The 21,893-nt window shown below is 42.0% G+C and overlaps 1 protein-coding gene across 1 annotated transcript in view; it reads right to left on the minus strand.

Moving 5' to 3' along the window:
• rps6ka5 (ribosomal protein S6 kinase, polypeptide 5) overlaps positions 1 to 20,034 on the minus strand; it is a 33,391-nt gene extending 13,357 nt beyond the window's left edge. The window contains exons 1-12 of the mRNA XM_083791154.1: positions 19,740 to 20,034; positions 13,432 to 13,503; positions 13,013 to 13,231; positions 11,260 to 11,375; positions 10,984 to 11,085; positions 9,984 to 10,067; positions 9,410 to 9,513; positions 8,217 to 8,367; positions 7,859 to 8,020; positions 6,345 to 6,470; positions 5,053 to 5,186; positions 1,610 to 1,703 (exon numbers count right to left, since the gene is read on the minus strand). Of these exons, the coding sequence (XP_083647280.1) occupies positions 1,610 to 1,703; positions 5,053 to 5,186; positions 6,345 to 6,470; positions 7,859 to 8,020; positions 8,217 to 8,367; positions 9,410 to 9,513; positions 9,984 to 10,067; positions 10,984 to 11,085; positions 11,260 to 11,375; positions 13,013 to 13,231; positions 13,432 to 13,503; positions 19,740 to 19,809 (1,434 nt within the window). The 5' untranslated portion in view covers positions 19,810 to 20,034. The remainder of the gene's footprint in view (positions 1 to 1,609; positions 1,704 to 5,052; positions 5,187 to 6,344; positions 6,471 to 7,858; positions 8,021 to 8,216; positions 8,368 to 9,409; positions 9,514 to 9,983; positions 10,068 to 10,983; positions 11,086 to 11,259; positions 11,376 to 13,012; positions 13,232 to 13,431; positions 13,504 to 19,739) is intronic.
• Between the last annotated feature and the right edge of the window lie 1,859 nt (positions 20,035 to 21,893).

Genomic DNA, 21,893 nt, shown 5'->3' on the forward strand with positions numbered 1-21,893 from the left:
TGAGGTATTTTATTTTTACTTTGCTAGAGCTCAGAAGCAAATATTATAAAAAAAAAGAATATTAAAAGAATGTGAGTTTTTGCACACATATACATACACACACACACACACACACACACACACACACACACACACACACACACACACACACACACACACACACACACACACACACACACACACACACACACACACACACACACACACACACACACACACACACACACACACACACACACACACACCCCTTTATTCTTTGACATGGATTGAAAAATGATATTGACTATATCAACATGTGCAAACATGCCTGTAGGGTTATGCAACTTCAACAAACAGTGAGTTCAATTACACCTTGAAGTTGACTGATGTGATTGTAAGTTGATCGTGTTCTCTCAGTTTGGACTGCAAGTTGAAAACAGTCAAACACAGACCAGTGATATGCTGGCATCAAATCGTTCTTGTATGACAAATATCAGCCCTCCCCCCCCCCCCCCCCCCCCCACCTCCTCAATCCCAATGTGAGATCAAACCAACACGGTGTTCTATGAAGTGAAAAGCAGGCCAAAACTAAATTGGTGATGGGAATAATGTGCATGTTCCTGGTAGTGGTGGTGGTGGTGGAGGTACAGTTTCTCATTAGTGCAGGAGCCAGGGAACAAAGGCATGGGGCTGGGGTGAGGCCGCCGCGGCGGTAGTGTTTTGATCTGGGTCACACAGGTCCTCTGAGGTACAGTAATAACCCCACTGAGCTCATGAGAGTTTAAAGCGCTGCTCTCGTGCTTGAAGGGCTGGTGCTAATGAACCTGGGCGCCACCATCAGCCACACAGATACACACTGTCCCCCGGCAGAACAAGCACACCATGTTCCTCACATTGTGCACACTCGAGTAGGTCAAGTGTGGACCCAGATTAGGCAACACAGCACCGGTAAATCTAGGTTGTATGTAAAGGAGCTGCAAAATAAGTAGTGGTGCAGCTGATGTTGTTTGAAAATGGATACGCTGTGAGATACCAGCAACAGGGAAAAGTGTTTCTGGGCCGATACGCGAAAAGATAAGAGACCCAGAGGGCTCCCAACCCCTACCCCCATCCCCCCCACATTAATCCTCTTTGTTCCAGTTCCAGGACTTAATAAGGCTGCAGTCTCTAGACATTCACAGTGAACATCAAATAGAATTCACTGGTGTGAATACTCGGTTTCCCCTATATGAAAGTCTATTGGCCGTTGATTGTGTTCAATTTAGGCCCAAAAAAAAAAGAATTGCACACGCGTGCACGCAAATACACACGAATCCCCTCCCCACGCTCAACCCCCCCCAACTTCAGATACGCTGTGACAGGGGTTCTCAACCTGGGGTTTTTTTTTTTTGGCAACTAAATGGCTTGAAAATGGAAATTTAGAGTTTACATAGTACACATAGCGCATGCATAAACGTTCCTTAATTATTATATCTGGTTTCAGTATTTATTTATGATGTATTTCTTCTATTATTAAGGTTGTTATTGTAGCGGTCAATTTGTATTGGTGGTGGGGAGGGGGGTCGCAAGGCCAAAGCATTTTCGGGGGTCCCCAGCCAAAAACGTTGAGAACCCCTGCCCCTGACCTCACCTGATCGTGATAGACCTCATGTAATTTGACAATGTTGGGGTGGCCATCACACAGCTTCAGGGCTGCTATTTCCTTCTGTGTTTGCGCCTCCATCCTGAAGGTGTGAAAGTGAGAAAAAAATCTAAATGGTAACTGAAGTGTGAACAATACAAGATAAAACCACAAAGACGCAAAACCATGCAGACAAAGTCACCCCAGTTCTATAATTCAAGCCGTTGTGCATATGAACAAGGGCGACATAGTTCACTAAAGTATCATTCACTTACTAGGTGGGCATCATCGCAGGAAGGTTGTGCTGTCATACTAGAGGCACTCTGGGTGGCTGCTTGACACCGTTTATTAGTGGAGGAACTTCTGCTCATGTCAGAGGGTGTCACTGTCGGCACACCTTGAAGCCTAATTTATGCCTTGGTGAATATGCGTTGTGTGACATGTCACTCGACATTTTTGTTGAAGCATAAATTAGGCTTGTAATTGAGCTCTGTATGCAGAGCAAGAACAGCCCAGCTGTCTTATAACTCGGGTGCTTGTGCACCAAGCTGTGTGACCTTGTGCTTCTTTAAATGTCATAGTAAACAATGGTCAATAAAATTAACCAAGTACTTAAACCATTACGACCTGACGGTGATTCTACAAATGCCTTCTAAATCAGTAGTTCTCACACTTCCAAAAAATTTCAGATGTACAAGCTTGTACTGTATCTGCTATTTTTGAATAGCCACGGCTAAAATCTCAAATTTAACAGATGCTTTCCGTTTTCAGTTGTAATGAGTTAAAAGACCCTTAGCACTTACCCTAAACCCTTAGATAGCATTTCTGTTGGATTATATAGCATTTGATACAGACTTATAGCATGTTATGTAGACAGCACTGTAATTGTATTGTATGTAGTCATAGCACGCCATAGTACACATATATAGCATAGTAGTAAAGATGTATAGTTTATATGTATAGTGTATGTATAGTTTCACTATATAAATATTCCACTGTTACTTTCTTAGCTTACGCATGTTTCATGATAAATGCTTTTTATGTGATGTATTCCCATGCTTTGTTCTTGCTTAAATGTAAGTCGCTCTGGATTAAGAGCGTCTGCTAAATGCCTAAATTGTAAATTGTAAAGACCAGTATTCATAGATTCTTGGTCACCAGACATTATTACATCGTGGCTCTGCAGGGAAAATGGGAGTGTCAGTGTGTCCTCAGCTAATATCACAACCTGCTGGATTGATCAATGCCACATTTCGTGTGCACATTGCCAGTAGGCTACAGACGTATGTTCAATAAAAATAATATTAATACATTTTAAAATATATTAATAAATAAATAAAACATCACATATGCTTTATACTTTCTGAATTATTAACCATTTTATATAATGGAAGTTAACAGGGCTTTGATCAGGCTTTAACCTTTCCAAAATTTGGCATCAGCCACACCATTCACACGATTTGTTTTGAGAGAGGGATGTAGAGTACTAAGTTAAATGATGAAGACCAGTTTCTGACAATCTTAAGGCCCTCATTTATCAATTCAGTGTAAGATCTGCCCCAAATTCGAGTGTGGGTTTCGTAGTACACCCACGTCGCCACGGCATTTATAAAGTGATCGCAAACAGCTGATCCTTCCTTAATTTCGTTCTGACGTTAATAAATGTGACGGCTGAAATCTATCTGGCACCCCCTATGAAATCAAGCCTCGCCCTCGTTTTTGCGACATGAACAACAGGCAATAAGTCCTGGAAACCATGGTTACAGGAAGAAAAAAAAAGTTTCTCCCGTGCCTTGCTTGCCCGCCTCACGCCCCTCTCTCATACACACACAGACGCACGCACACACGCACGCACACGCAACTTGCAAGCCCAACTAACTGGTGTGTTGTTAAATAAATAAAGAACAAACACCTGCATGAATTAAATAAAGTTGTAGGCCTACCCTGTCTGTTTCCCTCTCACCTCGCTTGCCTTGCTGTCATGTCCACGCACGCACGCACCTACATGACACATCGACATCGCATCGCCATGAATGGAATACGTTTGTAGGCTGGCCTATATTAATTTTACCCATTCGTGCGCAGTGCACTGCGAAGGCGTGAGACTGCGCACTGCTGTGATAAGTCCTGTGGGTGAGTGATGCCTGCATAGATAGGCTATCATGTCATCAAGGCAGTCATAATCAATGTTTATGTAGTGATTTGATCATTGATGAACGAATCATAAACATATGGATGAAGGCTTGCCGCTTGCATGTGTGCTGGTATGTGTTGGCGACGCACGCCGCGGTCCCGTCCTCCCGACCCCCAAAAATGATCTCGCTTTTATCTGAACTGTCAAAGCACTTATTTAAATGGTGAATGATTAAGCCCCTTACGCCTATAGCCTGCTACAATTGCAAATAGGCAAGCTGTATGCTTGTCATTGTCACTTGGAAATAAACGCGTGCAGTCCATTTATGCCTTTAAATAATATCACAGTGATTATATAGGCATCTGATGTCACGCTCATGCGCTCCCAAATCATCTCACAAGTGCGCTCGCATAACAAAGGCCAGTAAAGCACTGTTTGATTAAGCGCAAACTAATATATTGTAAACATGTTATATTGTTTATATTGTAAACATGTTATATTGTTTTTAATTGCGCGATTTTAATTACTTGTAAAGTTGGAAATCTCTCTTTTTCTTTTTTTACATGTATATACATACAGTTTTATATTAACATTTTAGGAGTGAAAACATATGTTTAGATGCCTGTGACAGCATGTCAGCAGTTCAGACAATGCTGCTCCGCTTGTGTACGACAGAAAAACAGCCGAGGACAAAGCGTACGACAGCTCCCGACCAGACGTGACTTTTTGTCTTTTGAAAGTTCAATTTCAAGCTTTGGCGGAAATGGTAAATGCTGAAAATGCCGGTAATTTCGGCGTGCACCCATATTTTGGCATACGCACGGTTGATAAATGAGGGCCTAAGTTTACAAGTTTGCAGTGTAGCACAAACTCAGCACTCCACTATTTATATACTATATACTATAAATATATACTAGTACTAGTACAGCAACAGCAATCACCCTCGTAGAATGAGAAAAGAAATATTAAACCGTTTCATCCCATGACGCCAATAGCATCTAGTTTGGCAAACATGTCAGCGTGAGCAGGGTTTAAGCTTGTACCTTTGGCTGACAGTCTTGATTGCTTATTGCACATTTTAGCAAAGATTTGTTGCTTTGTGATCATATTCACTCGACAGTCAGTGTTTCTAACCTTGCCCAAACAGTTTATCAAAAGATTAATAAGCCATTAAAAAACAGCTCATTCATAATATCTAGGTTAACACGAGCACATCAAAGGAAGCATGTTTGAGCTGGTACATTGTATTAACATAATCATAACATAACACTGATAATATTTAGGTAGACAAGCATACTAGCAGACTATGAGCAAGTACCTCTTGCTGACGATCTTGACTGCATATTTCTGTCCAGTCTTCTTGTGTGTGCATTGTCTGCAGATGGAGAAGCTGCCCTCTCCTAGAGCGTTGTCCTTCATGTCCATCTCATAACTCATATAGAAAGGAGAGTCCTTTGGAAGGGGTAGACATTGGTAGTTTTGAGACATTGTCTCAAAACAATTAGATCATTGTTAGATCCAAGAGTGGAGGACATGCAGAGGTTGATTCCATAATGGCATGTCAATGACACCTAGTTACTTAGGGTCATAGTAAAACATTTGTTTAAGCAAGATTCATTTCAGCTGTTGCATTTTTCATGATTTTCTTTTTTTTTCTTTACATTTTTATCCCACGATTTTGTAACCCAGTTTTCTTTTCACCCAGTGCCAATTATCTAATGTATTCCTGGGCGCTACACTTCCTCTGCCAACCTGGGGGGGGCAGTGGACTGACCTCATGCCTCCTTCTATGCATGAGGAGTCCAAGCTGCTTCTTTTCACCTGACAGAGGGGAATTACCCCGGCCGGACGTAGCGCGTGGAAGGGACACGTTATTCCGACCAGTTCCTTTCCCCTCCATCAGGCGCCCCGGCTGGCCAGGGGGAGGTAGTTTTAGAGACCAGGATTACGGCATGTTTTTGTGAGGGTATCTACCCTAGGGGACACAGGGAGAACATGCAATCGGCAGTATATGTGACAACTCCCTTTTAAACCCAGTCGTCACATCACGTGACTGATGACGACTGCATGGGCAGGTGATTCACTAACACCAATAAGTGACATGACAAATTATAACAATATATGAATGACCACCACAGCAAGTAGGATTACAATAAGACAACAGTTTCAATAAAACTTGCTGGTATTTTTGCTTGTTACAGACTGTTTTAGTATTTTTTTAATACATTTTTTAAATATTTTATATATTTGAGATTTTACATTTTTTTAGTTTGTTTTTAAGATTTAAGATTTAAAAAGCTTTTGGTACCAAAAGTAGTTTACAGTTTGGGCAATCTGCTCCAAAATAGTATTAGTCAGTCAGAACAATATCAAAAGGAACAGGTCCCCCCATATTGGTCACATCACTAGAGAACCTGCCAGAGACACTCAAGATGATTGTAAGCAAGCCCCAAAAAAGTCAATTGCAAACACTAGGCAAAACATTATCAAGAATGGCTCAAAGTTTACTTTAACGCTAAAAGGACAAGAAAAGGAAAAAAGCTATCCGTCAATGAGGGAAGCCATTAACGTGAGTGTTTGTGTAGCGGGTTCCAGGCCCATCCATCTTACCTTCATCATGGCGCTGCGGGCCACTGCAGCAGAGCCTGGTCTGTCAGAGCCCCCACACAGCTGGACGGGGTCATCCATCACCACGTTCCTCTTGAACAAGATGGAAGGGGCCATGAAGGAGTAGCCCTGCACCAAAACATGCATACAGGACCACCACAAATTTAGATTATGGAGAAACATACGACGTGGAGCTTGGCCTATGTCACAGTACTATACAGAACATTGAAAAGGAATTCACATAATTTAAAGCCTCAGACTAAACCGTAGTATCACCATCCATTTGATGGTGTGTGTGTGTGTGTGTGTGTGTGTGTGTGTGTGTGTGTGTGTGTGTGTGTGTGTGTGTGTGTGTGTGTGTGTGTGTGTGTGTGTGTGTGTGTGTGTCATTGGCTGTCCATCTGTGCCTATTATTAGAGCTGTCATTCGTGGAAGGCTGCCTGCATGGTTCCAGCTGTTCGTAGCTCAGGGCCTTGAGCTGGCATTAATGTCTCCCTCCCCTCTTTTCACTCAGACACAGAGACACCACACAGCTGTGTGGCACATAGTGACAGCCGTGGATGGACGGAAGGATGGTGTAGTTGAATGCATGAGAAGCCCCTAAATTACCAGGCTTGAATATTTGATTGCTCTGCTGTGAAATTACATCTCAGGCCCATTAATGCAATTTTAATCTTGTTTTGTAAGACAGTATTGTGGGGGGTTGGGGGTAAGCACACCGTTTAAAGTTGGGCTCGCTGCCATTACCTCACAGATTGCTAGGCTTGCAAATTATAAAGACCACAAAATTTGAGACTGTGAATGGCAGGCGAGAGGTGAAGATAAAAAAGAAAAAAGCCAAGATGAAGTTGGCAATCAAAGGTTGAAGGCGTAACCAAGACAGAAATGGTGATTCTCTCAAAGTGTAACCTTTTATTCCATGAGAGAAGCCTGTTAATGGATCTATTGATCTGCTGGGCTCAAGGATCCAGAAGGCAATCAGAGTTGAAAATTCATACGATACATCAGACAGACATCAGCTGGCAGAGTTTGCAGGCCACATTATGGTTCAAAGCCACATCAAAAATAGTGATTCACATCTGTTACCTCAATCAAAAGCTGCATATGGCAGTAATTACAAGCCTTCAGTGAAATCCCCTTCAGTCAATTTCAATACTGATGCACACAGACAGGCTTGTGTTGACTCACAAGCAACATTCAAGTGCATTCAGATTTTCACTTGAGCATTTCAATAACCGTGGAGTGAGTATCTCAAATATAGTCGCAGTGTAATGTTGTTTTTAATTTTACACTGAATGCAACCAAAGCCCAGGCGTACCAAACCAAATAGGTATGCCTCCAAAAATAGTGTACAAAAACTGAAGCATAAGTGACAGTGAAAAGTAGGTAAATGTAGGCCTGTGTGATGACCTAAAAGCACCCCACAAAAATATTCTCCAGTTCATAAAGAATAACAAAGCTATGGAGCCACAACAAAAATAGTCTGACTGTCTCAAACTCCCTCATGTTCTTCCCACCTGGAAGATACGGTCACAGTTCTGAGGCAGAGCTGCAGGAGAATAGGTAGGGTCCATCTCTGTGAACTCTTCTGCAAAGTTGCTGACATCCAGCTCGTCCCGAATTACTGGCTTGAAAGGGGCGGGCACCTTTTTAGCTGCCAGATCTTCCCAATTCATTTTCTAAAAGAGATTATAAAAGGGGGGGGGGGGCGGGGGGGAGAGAGAAAGTTTATTCAGCACCAATTTCTTCTCCTCATCCTCAAACTACATTCAATTTAGTTAAATGCTTTCCCCTCCAAATGGCTCTGTGATGCAACGCCAACAGCCCACCCCACCATTTAAAACAATGTGAAATGTCAGGAGAGATGTGTCCCACCTGGTAAAATGGGTGTTTTTTTACATTTTCGGCCCCACTAGGACCTGAGCCCAATCTCTTATTTGGATCTTTGACGAGTAGCCGCTGGATGAGGTCTTTAGCCAGTGGTCCCATTTCTTTAGGGAAAGGAGGATCCTTCTTTAAAATTCTCCTGAGAGGAAAGGGGCAGGGAGACAGTCAGTTATCGATGTATTGACAGTGGCTTGAAATCAGCTCAATATAGATTATACACAGCACATTAATATATATATATATATATATATATATATATATATATACATATATATAACAAAATACATACATAAATGGATGCACCTGGGACGTATCCTCAGTGATGTATCCCAAGGTCATCGGGGTTTCGGGTCTCGCAACATCATACCCCTCACTCAGGTGACCCAGCCGGGAGTGATCAAGTCCCGACTTACGTCCCAGTAGCTACCCTCGATAAGTCCCATTAGGGAAAAACCAGGGCCACACAATCCGTTCCTCCTGAACTACTCTGCCGGGACTGGGAGGTACCATTCTGGCACATGGAAGGACTAGGCTCTGTGGGTTGATACCTGTCCGGGCCCCTCCTACGTCTCACCAGGTCCACTCCTGCTCTCACCAGGTCAGGCCCTGTGCGTTGCACCAGACTCCCAGCACCAGGCACTTCATTCAGGAATGGTGGATTCTCAAGCCGCAACGGTTCCGCAGGCTCCACCTTGCCCTTGGTGGTGCCGCAGGCTCCGCTTGAGGCTTGCATGGCCCTCCTAAAGGGTTTGTTGGGCTTCTTCCTCACGGAAGACACAGGCTGGGGCGCTAACCCATACTGCTCCCGGGTGCCGTCTAATTTCCGGCTGCCACCCGTCTCTCCGGTGGTCACCAAACTATTCCTGGTTGTCACTTAGTCTATTCCTATGAGTCACTATAAATAGAAGAACTATATATATAAATATATAAATATAATTATAATTATAATTATAATTTATTTTGTCAAAGTAACATTATTTTGGCATTTTAAAGCAAAAACTCATTGGAAGATTCTTGCAAAGTACAGATTTGAGTGTTCAAGTAATTAGTCAAATTACTTTGGAGAAATAAATAACAGGAGAATGGCCTAACTTTATGTAAAATATAAAGTCTGATAACAATGACATCAATATTGCACAGTCCTTGTCAATATTGCACAACTGTAGTTGGAGTATCCATACTTGGCGATGTCTGTGTGTGAGTTCTCATCTCCATCAACAGTGAAAGGCGATCCACCCGTTAGAAGCTCATACATCAGCACACCGAGACTCCACCAGTCCACAACCTGAAAAACATTAAATATTACATTTTTGAGTGGTGCAAGTACCAGTAGGGGCAAAAGTGGCGCTGTTGTGCCAGAAACAGAGAGATAGTGCTGCACTGTTGCCTGCTAATATGAGAGAGAGAGAGAGAGAGAGAGAGAGAGAGAGGGGGGGGGGGGGTCAGGGGAGTTGCACCACTCAGTTCACACAGGTGTGATTTATTTTGTTACGTCCCATTATAAAAGTATGAGAAAGTCAAATTCCTTGGTTTCGACTCTTCTCCATTCCAGGAACAAGTGGAAACAAAAAAGTACAATAACAATGAAAACACCCATCCATGACCGGTCACTTTATAGAAAACTAAAGAGGAGCTCATTGTAGATAGTGTAATACACTAATTACATTCTGGAAGAACTCAGGGTGTGTTTCAATGAGTGGAAATAAATAAATAAAAATACAAAGAAGAGCAAAGCAGCATGAAACTGTAATATACCTTGTCATGCCCAGACTGCCCTCCTTCCACAATTTCTGGAGCCATGTATTCAATGGTGCCACAGATGGAGAATGCTCTCTCCACCTGTGTGAAAACAAGAATTACATACTTTAGAACTCCCACGTTTTAGGAAGTGAAAACATAGCACATGGCATTAACATTCCACGTTGAGTTAGAGATGTGATGGAATATTTAAAACTTGATAATCTAAACTACTCAACCAGGGCCACTGTCCAGAGATTCTATAATGTTTGGTAGCCATTATTGGATTATTCTTAATCTGGAATTGTAATTTATTCTTCTTTCTGTATTATTATGTTTTGGGATATTTATTTTTGTGGCGTATATGTCTGTGTATTATTGATACATTTAAAAGACAGATACAAATATTTGAATAATAATAATTAACACAATATAATTTTTTGAGGGGCGCTAGCGTGGTACAAACGTGTTTACATCACGGAATGTGATGATTTTATTGGCTGAGCACGGAATGTGATGATGTATGCTGATAAGAGCGCCCCTCACTTCACACGAGTGTGATTTACTACTTTTTTTTTAAATATCTTTGGGGGTTTTTTTCTGTTTTTATTGATAGATGAACAGTAGGCTGACTACTGGTCATTGGGATCAGGATTCGAACGTGCGACACGCTGTCAAGCTGGATTACTAGCCTAGGTGCCCAGGCGGCTACGCCAGCTGCCCGGGCCATAATTAACACAGGAGTTGAGAAGCCCATGACCTCCAGTACAAACTATTGGCACTATCACCACCAATAATAATAATAAATGATTGAACACTATCTGCACAGTATATATTATACAAATAATAATAATAATAATAATAATAATAATCAGTGAGCAGATTGATGATTCCCAATCAACGTATAATTAAAGTAGGATTCCAGTGTGATGACTGTGTGATGTGAATGTCACGGTAGGGTACTATCACTTTCCTTACTAAGGATGGAAAATCCAAACATACTATCACACAGACATACCTGGTCAAACTCTTTACTGAGGCCAAAATCTGTGAGGACTATATGACCACTACAGTCCAGCAAAACATTCTCTAGCTTCAGGTCACGATAAACAATTCCTAGCTGCATTGGGAGGAAGACACAAGGGAAAAGGTACTGTGAAGCGCTTTTTTTTTCTTGTACTGTAATAGGTATTACAGTCCATTCATTATTAGCAAAATTGAAGCAGACATAATGTGCACTCTAGGCTATTAACAAAACTGAAGAAAACCTGACTAAGTGGAATGTGGGAGTTACCTCGTGTAGGTGCTCTAGTGCTAGCACGATCTCACCACTGTACAGGGCCACTTCCTGCTCCTTAAACCTAACCCTCTGCACCAAATGTGTGAAGAGCTCCCCGCCGTTTACATAATCTACAATGAGAGGTGCATGACAAAGAAATGAAAAGACATTGGACACTTGGTCAGCTGTTTTAGAATAACCCCCTTGTGTATAGAATCATCCACCTGGTAAACATTGGTCCACTTCTTTCACCAGCCGAATGTAACTGACAGGGTGAAAATGTGAAAAGGGGTGTAGATTTTCTTATCCACTTTAGTCCACTTGCCAGAATGTGAACCCAGGCATGTTGAGTACACCAAAGTTTTATGTTAGAAATGTTGAGTATGGGTCCCCAGCATGTAGAACCTGCCGGATGCTAACTTGCATATTATGTTGAGCAATTTTCATAATTGGCATATGTGACCATACCATTAACAACCTATGGAAGGCAAAACATTCAACATTTCATCATGCTTTATGTAGCATGTCCCATGTGAAACTAAAGGTTTTTCATGATGCTGAATCCATTCCAAGCATTAGTTTTGCACCACTCAATGGCCTTGCCCAAAAAACACTCATTGGGCTAAAAATGTAGTGTTTTTTGTGCAAAATTAATGCTTGGAATGGATTCAGCATCATGAAAACCCCCTAGTTTGACATGTCAAGTGCTGCATAAAGCCAAAGGTTGTTAAAAGGAACCCTGGCTAATATGACAAATATGCCTTAAAACATTATTATTAACAAACTTTGCACACACACACACTCTGGATGCCAACGATGAACCTCTGCCCCAAAGTTTCCAGAAATGCCTGTTATTGCGAACGCAGTGATTGCGAATGCAATGAGCACTAACTATGAGACCCTGCAGATCATGTCTGTCTGTCTGTGTGTCTGTCTGTCCCGCTGTGACACCACCCGCCGCCACCAGAGGGCGCAGCTGTAGCACACACACACACACACACACACACACACACACACACACACACACGAGCTGCGTTCGCTTCCCACTTGTAGCACCAACAGGAGGCCAACTTTTGAAAAACATTTTTTTTTTATATTACTCCTCCAGATTCTGTCCAAAGATTCTGCAAATCATTACACACTATCTCTATAGTCATGTGTTCAAGATGGATCTGTCCGATATTTCAAAATTTGTAGGATTGGCCCTTTTGAAACAAAGAGCCTCAAATCATGAACGCAGCATGCAACATCATCAACTGTCATATCATCCTGTCGATGATATGACATCATCGACAGGAGCAGCTCCTATTGAGTGAAAAAAATACAATATATATATATATATATATATATAAAATAATATATTTTTTATTTTTTTATTTTAGTTGTAGAGGGCAAGTATAATGTTTTAAGGCATATTTGTCTTATTAGTCAGGGATCCTTTTAATGGTATGGTCAGATATTATGCCAATTATGAAAATTGCTCAACAAGTTAGCATCCGGCAGTTTATACATGCTGGGGACCCATACTCAACATTTCTAACATTGGTGTACTCTGGTACGTAGACTACTTCCTCGTACAACAAATAGTGAAGTGATGTGTTGTGAGCTTGGAGATCGGCTTTTTGCCGCAAAGACCAAAAAATAGACACATTTTAATGTAGTTAAATAGTGCGATTACCGTAGATCACATAGACAGTCTACATTTCTCAAAAGGAAATGTAAAATAATTAATGACAAGAGAGGGTTTATCAAAAGCAGAGGCACTGACCTAGAATGAGGTGCAGCTTGGTGTCTGTTTGGAAGGCGTAGTGCAGCGTGACAAGGAATGGTGACTGTCGGATGTGTTCCAGGACTTGACGCTCTGTCCGTGTGTGCTCGGCAGTCTTTGCTTTTTGCACGATGGTGGCCTTCTTCAACACCTTCATGGCATACAGCTTCCCTGCATCGTGACCACTCACCTTTCGCACCAGGAACACCTTACCATATGCTGACATGGGAGGAATGTTATCACAAAGACAGCACACCTCAATGTTGAGTTAAGTGCCTTCAACACCACACACTGTTGGACATAAACAAGGAACCTCATCACTTCAAAAACAATGATTCAAACACTTAACATTATCACATGTGCAACACATTATAATCTAGGTGGCAATAAGCAGGCAAATATTTATCAGTGTTACTTACCTCCAGTGCCCAGCACCTTTAACAGCTCAAAGTTTTCAATGCCAACCCTTTCCACATGGCCTGTCAGATTGGCTGAAAGTTTGAAACAGAGCAAAAAAGGAATCAGATAATGTAAGCTTTATACACACTTAATACACTCTGGGTTCATATCATGTCATATAACATTGAAAGACAAAGATGGATTTAGAAATAACAGGGAAAAAGAAAAGTAAACACTAACAACATCACACCATCACAAAAACCAGGGGGTGAAGCCATCAGATGCCCTGATTGGCCAACCTAACCCATCGGCTCCACGGATTGGCCAAGCTTTGTGGTTTGTGCCGCTGCGCCAATATACTGTAAGATGTCATCAAAGTGGGTACTCTGACAAGTACAACGGGTATTGCATAAACGGGTGGGGTATGCATTGATCCCAAGTTGCATTCTTCCAAACATCATTCATCATCATTCCTGAGTAGTAGTAACAAAAACAAACACTACCCTGCTTGCACTGGGGCAAACAGAGTTGCACTGTAGAACCCTAAAAAGAAGAAGGGATGGTGGTACCGTAAGTGAAAAAAGCATAACAGGAAATGGAGGATCACCAGTTTCAATCCCCTTAAAAAAACGTCAGTGACCCCTTGCATATAACAGAGAGAACCCACAATATTGCCATAAAGATCACTCACTATGCTGGCTTTCTTTTGCTGGCAGCAACATTCCCACCTTGAACAGGTTCAGGTTGTACATGGGGCTGCTACTGCTAGTGACGAAATTTGTTGTACCGAGTGAGCTTCTCCCAGGTGTGACTATGTGTAATGAATGTGTAGAACTGTAGCAGGTCAGTGCTGGAAAAAGAGCCTGCATGCTCAGCAAACTTTCCCTGGACAAATTCTGGCCAACCTCTCTTTTCTCCGGTAATGTAACCCAGACTAATAAAACACTCACCTAAACAAACATCACCCATGTGGCCTAATTGTCATTGAACAAACGGTCTTCTTTAACTGGAGAAGTGTCTTAACTTTCAAGTTTCGTCCATGAATTTGGCTCAGGACTCCAGTGTGCCAATGATTTCATCGCGTTGGTGTCGTGATGTCTGTTTGTATCCCAGTACTATCCCTGTTCAGCCGAATGAGCATACAGTATCACGCTCATATAGACATGCATGCCCATTGTACTGAACACATTCCTTCTGTCTCTCACTCTTAAAATAGACACAGCACTGCACAATTAAGGCATCAGATTTAATATTTTGTCAGTGTCCCTCTTTCAAATTTGATAAGAAACTAGTGTAACTATTAGACAATTTAAGTGAATTTCATTTCAACAGATCAATTATTTGACAAAACGTGAGGCCAAGGGTTCAGGTTGCATGACACCATCAAGTTCATCAACCTCTCCCTTCTGGGTCAAGTTTGATCTCAGTACTTATTAATAGACTAGATCAAGAAACATAGCCTAACTACTTAAATCTACTTGGCTCGAACTAAGCATGTAAGGGGAATGGCATCCTCCTTTCATACGATTAGAAAGATCTTTCTGTTTTCTTCTAAATAAACAGCTTTCTCTCATCCAGGCTTACTAAATTAATAGGCAGGTGTTTGACATACATATTTGGGCCTACTGCATGCATCTTATGCAAAGCAACATTGCAAATAAGCAGAAAAGGCTTTGATTTTTAAGTAAATCACGAACAGTGTAAAACTAAAAACTAAAACAAAGCAATAGTTCCCATAAAATATTACTTTGGTCTAGAACAATTTTGTGTAAGCGAAGAGTGCTACAAAACAGGAGCTAGAGAGGGAGAGGGACAGAGTATTTTCTCCCTCAAGGACAGATGACATACCACTAGAACAAGTACGCTCGCTAGAAAAACAAGATATATGTTTTATATATTTATAGTATGAAGGGAGGTGGTTGAACGTGGGGCTGCATGATGTTATCATATTTTTATTACATAGTGCAATATGAATGTCCACAATAAACATATCACAAAGGCCTTCGATGTCAGAATGGCTGAGTTACAGGAAACTGGTAAATCGAGACAGCAGAGAAAAGGTCCCCTTTTTGTTCTGGCCATGCAAAGAAAGTAGGCTATAGCTGTATTAGTTGTCCACATTTTTCAGCCTGCTGGTTGTAATTGTTCACTAATGTAATTATAAACATTAAACAAGTGTCAGATGCAGTCAGCTGATTCTTTTTCTGAGGAAATGCACACAGTTGTTGGTCTCCGTTTTTGGAGGGAATCTTGCCCCATACCAGTAGCTACGTGCAATCATACCTGCTCAGAGCAGATAATGTTATGATGTCTTAAGTTACAATCGTCATCATCAATCAATTATCAATCATAATAACTTCTCCTCTGCCTGGGCCGTGACTCAGCGGTGCAGGCACCTTGGCCGGTGGTCCGAGTCTGGCAGTGTGCCACGGGTTCGACTCCCGATCCCGACCGTCACTCTGTACTGCGTGTCACTCCCCCATCTCTCTCCCCATTTATTGTCAGCCTACTGTCTGTTTCTCTATAAAAAGAATATTAAATAAAGGCGAAAGCCGCAAAAAAAGAAAGAATAATAACTGTTCCTCCCCAACCCTAACAGATAATTTCCCTTAGCCCCCACCCTTCCCTTTAACTGTCTCCATGCCACATGACGCCTTATGACGCCTCCCCTTTGTGTCCTATAGTGCCATGGATGCCTTTATCTTTTTTGATGTTTTATTTTAATTGATTTTATTATAATGGGCTTCGGTGGCAACAAGGGCCAAGACTGGTGTCCACCAGGTGGCTGATACAACCACCACCACCCAGCCAGTTTGACAATGCAGGCAGCAAAATGGGCCCACAGTACATCCTTACTATCTCCGACCTACACCTACAGCACCAGGACCTCCTACAGTATGTGGACTTCAGCTTTGCAATCAACACCATCCCCCCCAAGTAAAGCTCTGCTCCGGGACAAGCTCACTCAGCTGTGTGTGCCTGACTCCACCTGCAGAAGGATCACTTAGTTCCTAGTAGACAGGAAGCAGCCTGTGCAAACTGGATAAGCAGCTAATCTAAACCACTTGTGTGTAATTAATGTCCTGAAGTTTGTTGACAACACAACAGTCTTTGGTCTGCACTGCAGTGGGTTAATTGATCAACCGAAAGGATCATCTGTGGCTACCTGCCATAACTCTGTACCACTCAAAGTGAGCAGGAAAGATAATTGCTGAGTCCTCCGACCCTGGGCACAGTTATCAGCCATCGGTAGATCAACATCACCATCTCGCCCCACTCAACACTTTTCCCCCCAGGCAGTGAGGCTTATACATGCCCACTGCCTTCCCCCAACAAACACACTCCCCTCAATGCCCCCCAGGGCCACTGCTAGTCATATGTAGCCAGACAAGAGACAACTATTCCACAATCTCCGAATGCTATAGGCTCATTGAAAGTGTCCGTAGACTAACCCCCTACCCCAACACGTGTGTGCGAACGTGCACACACACACACACACACACACACACACACACACACACACACACACACACACACACACACACACACACACACACACACACACACACACACACACACACACACACACACACACACACACACACACACACACACACACACACACAAATAAGAAAGAATAATCAGTCATAGGTCTGGGTCAACAGGTTTGGGTCGATTTTCTTCTGCCGTTTTCTTGTTATTTTTGTCCATATATTATTTTATTTCCTCTGTGTGATGCGTTTTATTTTATTATTTCTAACAGATCTGCATTTCTTAAATGTTCTGGGTTTTTAGGCTTTCTCCTTCACATGTTTTTAAATATTTGTGAAAATAAACAACCAAACAAATTATTATTTTCAAGGCATCATCTAATAACAGAAAGGGTTGGAGGTGACTGACAATGTAGGCTTTTTAACATTGCTGGCAATGCTTAGAACAGTACAGTATCGGCATGTAGTCAGTGAATAAAACAAATATATATCACACGATTGCATATTTTCACTATATTGTGCACCCCTACTTCTGGAAGACAATAGCCCATCCACTGCTCAGCATTTATAAATGACGTTGCTTGGAAGAGGGTTTTTGGTAGTCTGGCATGGCCAGACTAATATCAAGGACTGTCTAAAGAGGACAAGAAGCGAAGACCGTAAGGGTGCTGCCATGTTGCTCACATGGTGCTCCATGGAAGGAAAAAAACATGCGCAGTTGCAGACCAAGGAAGCTGAACGCGGAAGTGTTGGCTGCATATAGCCCATTGCGCATGTTTCTTTCCTTCCATGGAGCACCATGGCGGCGCCCTTACGGTCTTCGCTTCCCGTCCTCTTTATACAGTCCGTGACTAATATCACTGCGTAGATATTAGTCTGGAACTTTGTGGAAGATATATTTACAAACAGATTCCAATATCACAGCAAAAAAGTCTTACTTTAAATAGTGGGCTCTGATTGGTCACCCACAACTCTGGGGTGAGCTAAATGTAATTCAAACTGAGGAGTGCCAGACCAATCTGCCCAGGGCATTTTTCTTTTCCTGTGGCAGATTCGTCTGCATGGTTTCCAGGCTAGGTTCTTGTGTCGATTTTGCAGGCCACTGAACTCAACGTGACTCAGAAATTATCCACCTTCTACACATTCTAAACCTCATATTTCAAGATATTTTGTGGGGCCTTTTCTGAAAACGAATTCACTAATACATTAAACTATACAATGTATCTCTTAATAGCAAAATGATAGCACGATTCCTGATGAAGCCGGTCTATTTGACATATGGCTAATAATAAAGTGGGACAGACAATAGTATGGCTGCCCTGTTAGAGCAACCACACTAAACTAGACTAACTGCATATTTAGGGCAGGACACAGGACAGAAAATGGAAGGGGGGGGTTAGCTCTACATGTTGGTGCCTGAATGAAACATTATAAACCATGGGGTAACTGCAACTGCATTCAGCAAGCCAGGACAACTTTAGTTTTTGTAGCAAGTTTTAGGTTGTTATTAGACAAAGTAAAAGGTGAGTGTGTTATTTGCTGCTTGCTTTCATTTTAGCTATTTTTGACAGGGGGCGGGGGCATTCGAACATGGGGCTAAATATGTCCTTTTTTACAAAATCCTACTAGACCCCAGGAAATTACATCTGGTCACAAAAGATCACAGGATCTACTGAATGATATACTAGGGGATGCCATACTGTGTTTGTCACATTCAATAGATCCCGTGATCTTTTGTGGCCAGATATAATTTCTTGGGGTCTAATAGGACTATAGTAAAAAAAGAAAATCACCATTTTTTTTTTTTGTAAATGAAATACATATTTAGGACCATGTTCGAATGCCCCCTGTCAAAAACAGCAAAAATCACTAAAACTAAAGAAAGCAGCTAATGAAAAACAATTAACACTCATCTTTTACGTTCTCTAATAATAACCTAAAACATTGGTTGAAAAAAACTAAAGTTGTCCTTTAAGTACAAGACAGTGTGTTCTCTACACAGACAGTCATTATTACAAACATCTGGGAGATGCTTGCAGTGGCTTGTTTCCTGTTTTCATGGTAGGCCTATGGTGTTTTGGTGGATGCATTACCTTCCAATTGCGTGTTATAATAAGTATAAATTAACAGTAAGTAACCTAATTATAACATAAAACCAATAAAGTATTCTTTACTTGAGACATGAAATGAGAAATGAAACCATGGTCTGCCGAGCAAGTATAAGAATGAAAGATTGTGTTTTTCACGTGAATCAACATTAAATGCTAAAACTAGTATAAGTAACCTAGCCGTTGTTCTTGTGACTGTCCACTCCTATCAGAGTGGAGACATCGCCGTTAGCTGTTCAGTGTTCATGTATGCGTGTGGTCCCTGGTCTTTGGTTTGAGTACAAGTTATCCGACGTTATGTCCGAATACAAATCGAAACAAACACTTTTACATTTTGTCTCTCTGTTATGTTATGATTTGAAGACTACTGAAAGTCAAGTCATTTATAGCTGTGAGCTGTGTTAACTAGGTTAACAGTAGTATTAGTTAGTAACAAGGTTAGGTAACAGTTTGCTTGCCAGAAAGCTATACAGCTCCCGTGGACGGTTCACTTCACTGACGTTAGGATTTCCCTGCCTTTTTTGGACTTACTAAGGGGAACACTCAACACTAATGTTGTAGAAGATAATTGCAAACGCCCATCGACGGGGGAAAGATATGCCTTTAAAGGCTACTAGCTTAACACGCTATAATTTATCCTGTGACTGTCACACGTGTCACCAAAAGAAGGGACGGACGGGACAGGTATACGGGCTATCAAGTGCACAGCTGGCTGGCGGCCAAACTTACCATGTTTTAGCTCATGTTTCACAGTAACCAGGTCACCTTCTCTGGAAGATCCCTCCATCGGGGATGGCATCGTAATTTCGTATTCCACTTATGTTGAGACACCTTGCTATTCACATTAGCAAGTCAGTTTGCAATATAAACATGAAAAACATACGAATTCAGCAAGGTACACTAACGCATTTGCATTAGGAACCCGAATCAAACTTAAAGAACATAATGCACAAATAGCAAAATGGCAGAATATTATTGCAAAATCTAACGTAGCAGCGCAAGGAAACACTTGCTTTCACCACCACTGCCACTACCATCGCAACCACGAAGCCCTACAGTGGCGATTGGTGTTGCTATGTGAAAAGGCACCCTCTAATTGGCCGTTTTTTGTGTCGGTCACATATGGACCGCCTCCGTTGAAGGAATTCCCCTCTAATGTTGTTATCATAGTTGACGATAGATGGCAGCGTTGGATAGCAATACATCCGCACAAGATCAATCGATGAATAAATTAGAATGTCACCAGAATCACAACTACGTTTCCCATAATCCAACATTTTTATGATATTATGATGAGTTTTCATTAAGCGGTGCAACCACTTCCTTGGGTTGCTGGGTTGCTTCCTTGGGTTGCTGGGTTGCTTCCTTTGGTTCTTTGGGACGCTGGGTGCGTCTGAGCACGAAAACAGCATGGTTGTTTTTCACCACCTGTGTGCAACCTAACACACACAAACACACGCACATATTAACTGTATATTCACTGTATATTCACCACCTGTGCGCAACCTAACACACAAACACACGCACATATTAACTGTATATATTCACTGTATATATTATATGGTGATTTCGGGTGTGCCAGTACAGTACAGTACAGTGACAGTACACTACAGTAGAGGGTACAGTATAGGGACCCCCACACGGTAACTCTGTCATTTCTCAACCGTTTCGGACGCGGGCGGGTCGCCAGAATCGGGCCGGTGTCCGGCACCCTGGGTCTGGACGTCCCGCCCCCCCCGTCCGTCCGTCCGTCCGTCCGTCCGTCCGTCCCCCCCACACGGAGTTGCACCACTTACTTCACACAGGTGTGATTTTTTTTTTCCTTTTGTTGACTATGGATAACTAACTACATTTTGGCAATTCTTCAACAGTGACGTGCTGGCAGTAGCCAGTACCAACATAATGTCAACATTAAAAAACCTATGCAGGAGGACACCTGTAGGTCCTCCTTCTCCTGTTTATGTACCAGGCAAACCATGCTATGCCATTCCATGTCATAATATCTGGACTATGTAACATGTTTGCCATGCCATATTATGGACTGTGTTTGTCATGCCATGCCATACTATGGACTGTGTTTTCCATGTCATGTCATAATATCTGGACTGTTTGCCATGCCATGTCAAGTCATATCTGAACTGTGTTCGCCATGCCTGGACTGTTTGCCATGCTATTCCATGCCATGTCATAACATCTGGACTATGTTTGCCATGATATGCCTATGCCATGTCATGTTATAATATCTGGACTGTGTTTGCCATGATGCGACTAAAAAGCAGCACTGGCTGGGACACTAGTGTCAGTTTACCATTAGGCCTACTGTGTTCTGGTACAAGAACACAGAAATTGAATATTGAAATAGAAAATGTTCAAAATTTGTATTTAGTTTATAAAGTTAACATAATTTGAAAGGCATTTGAATTTAAATAAAAATGTTACTTTTCAGGATTCCAGTTGAAAAAATAAATAATAATCTGCAGCTGGAGAAAACTAGAGTTCTCAACAGGCCCCGAGAATTAAGGCCTGGCCCAGCTGGGCCCTTATCAAACCCTGTACACTCAAGAGAATGTCCCCACTACCACCCTTAGATCTCCATAGAGCTGACCTGTTCTGACATTCCATATGTTGATCTGACCTCATCAAACCCTGTACACTCAAGACATGCTCCTTATATGGCCAGTACAGAATTAATTCCATGTTGATCTGACCCTCCATGCCAAAGCGCCAGCGCTCGCCTAGCAGTCTGCCGTCAACTAGGCAGATTTGTGCCCGCTTCTCGCCCTTAGGCGTCTTACTGGTAGTAATAGTAGGCCTACATAAACATTTGATTACAGAGACTTTAGTTGTCACTGTAGGCTACAATACAAAACAGTTGTCATGTTG

The sequence above is a fragment of the Protomyctophum parallelum genome (genome assembly GCF_964188405.1).
Source record: "Protomyctophum parallelum genome assembly, chromosome: 20".
NCBI classification, from domain to species: domain Eukaryota; kingdom Metazoa; phylum Chordata; class Actinopteri; order Myctophiformes; family Myctophidae; genus Protomyctophum; species Protomyctophum parallelum.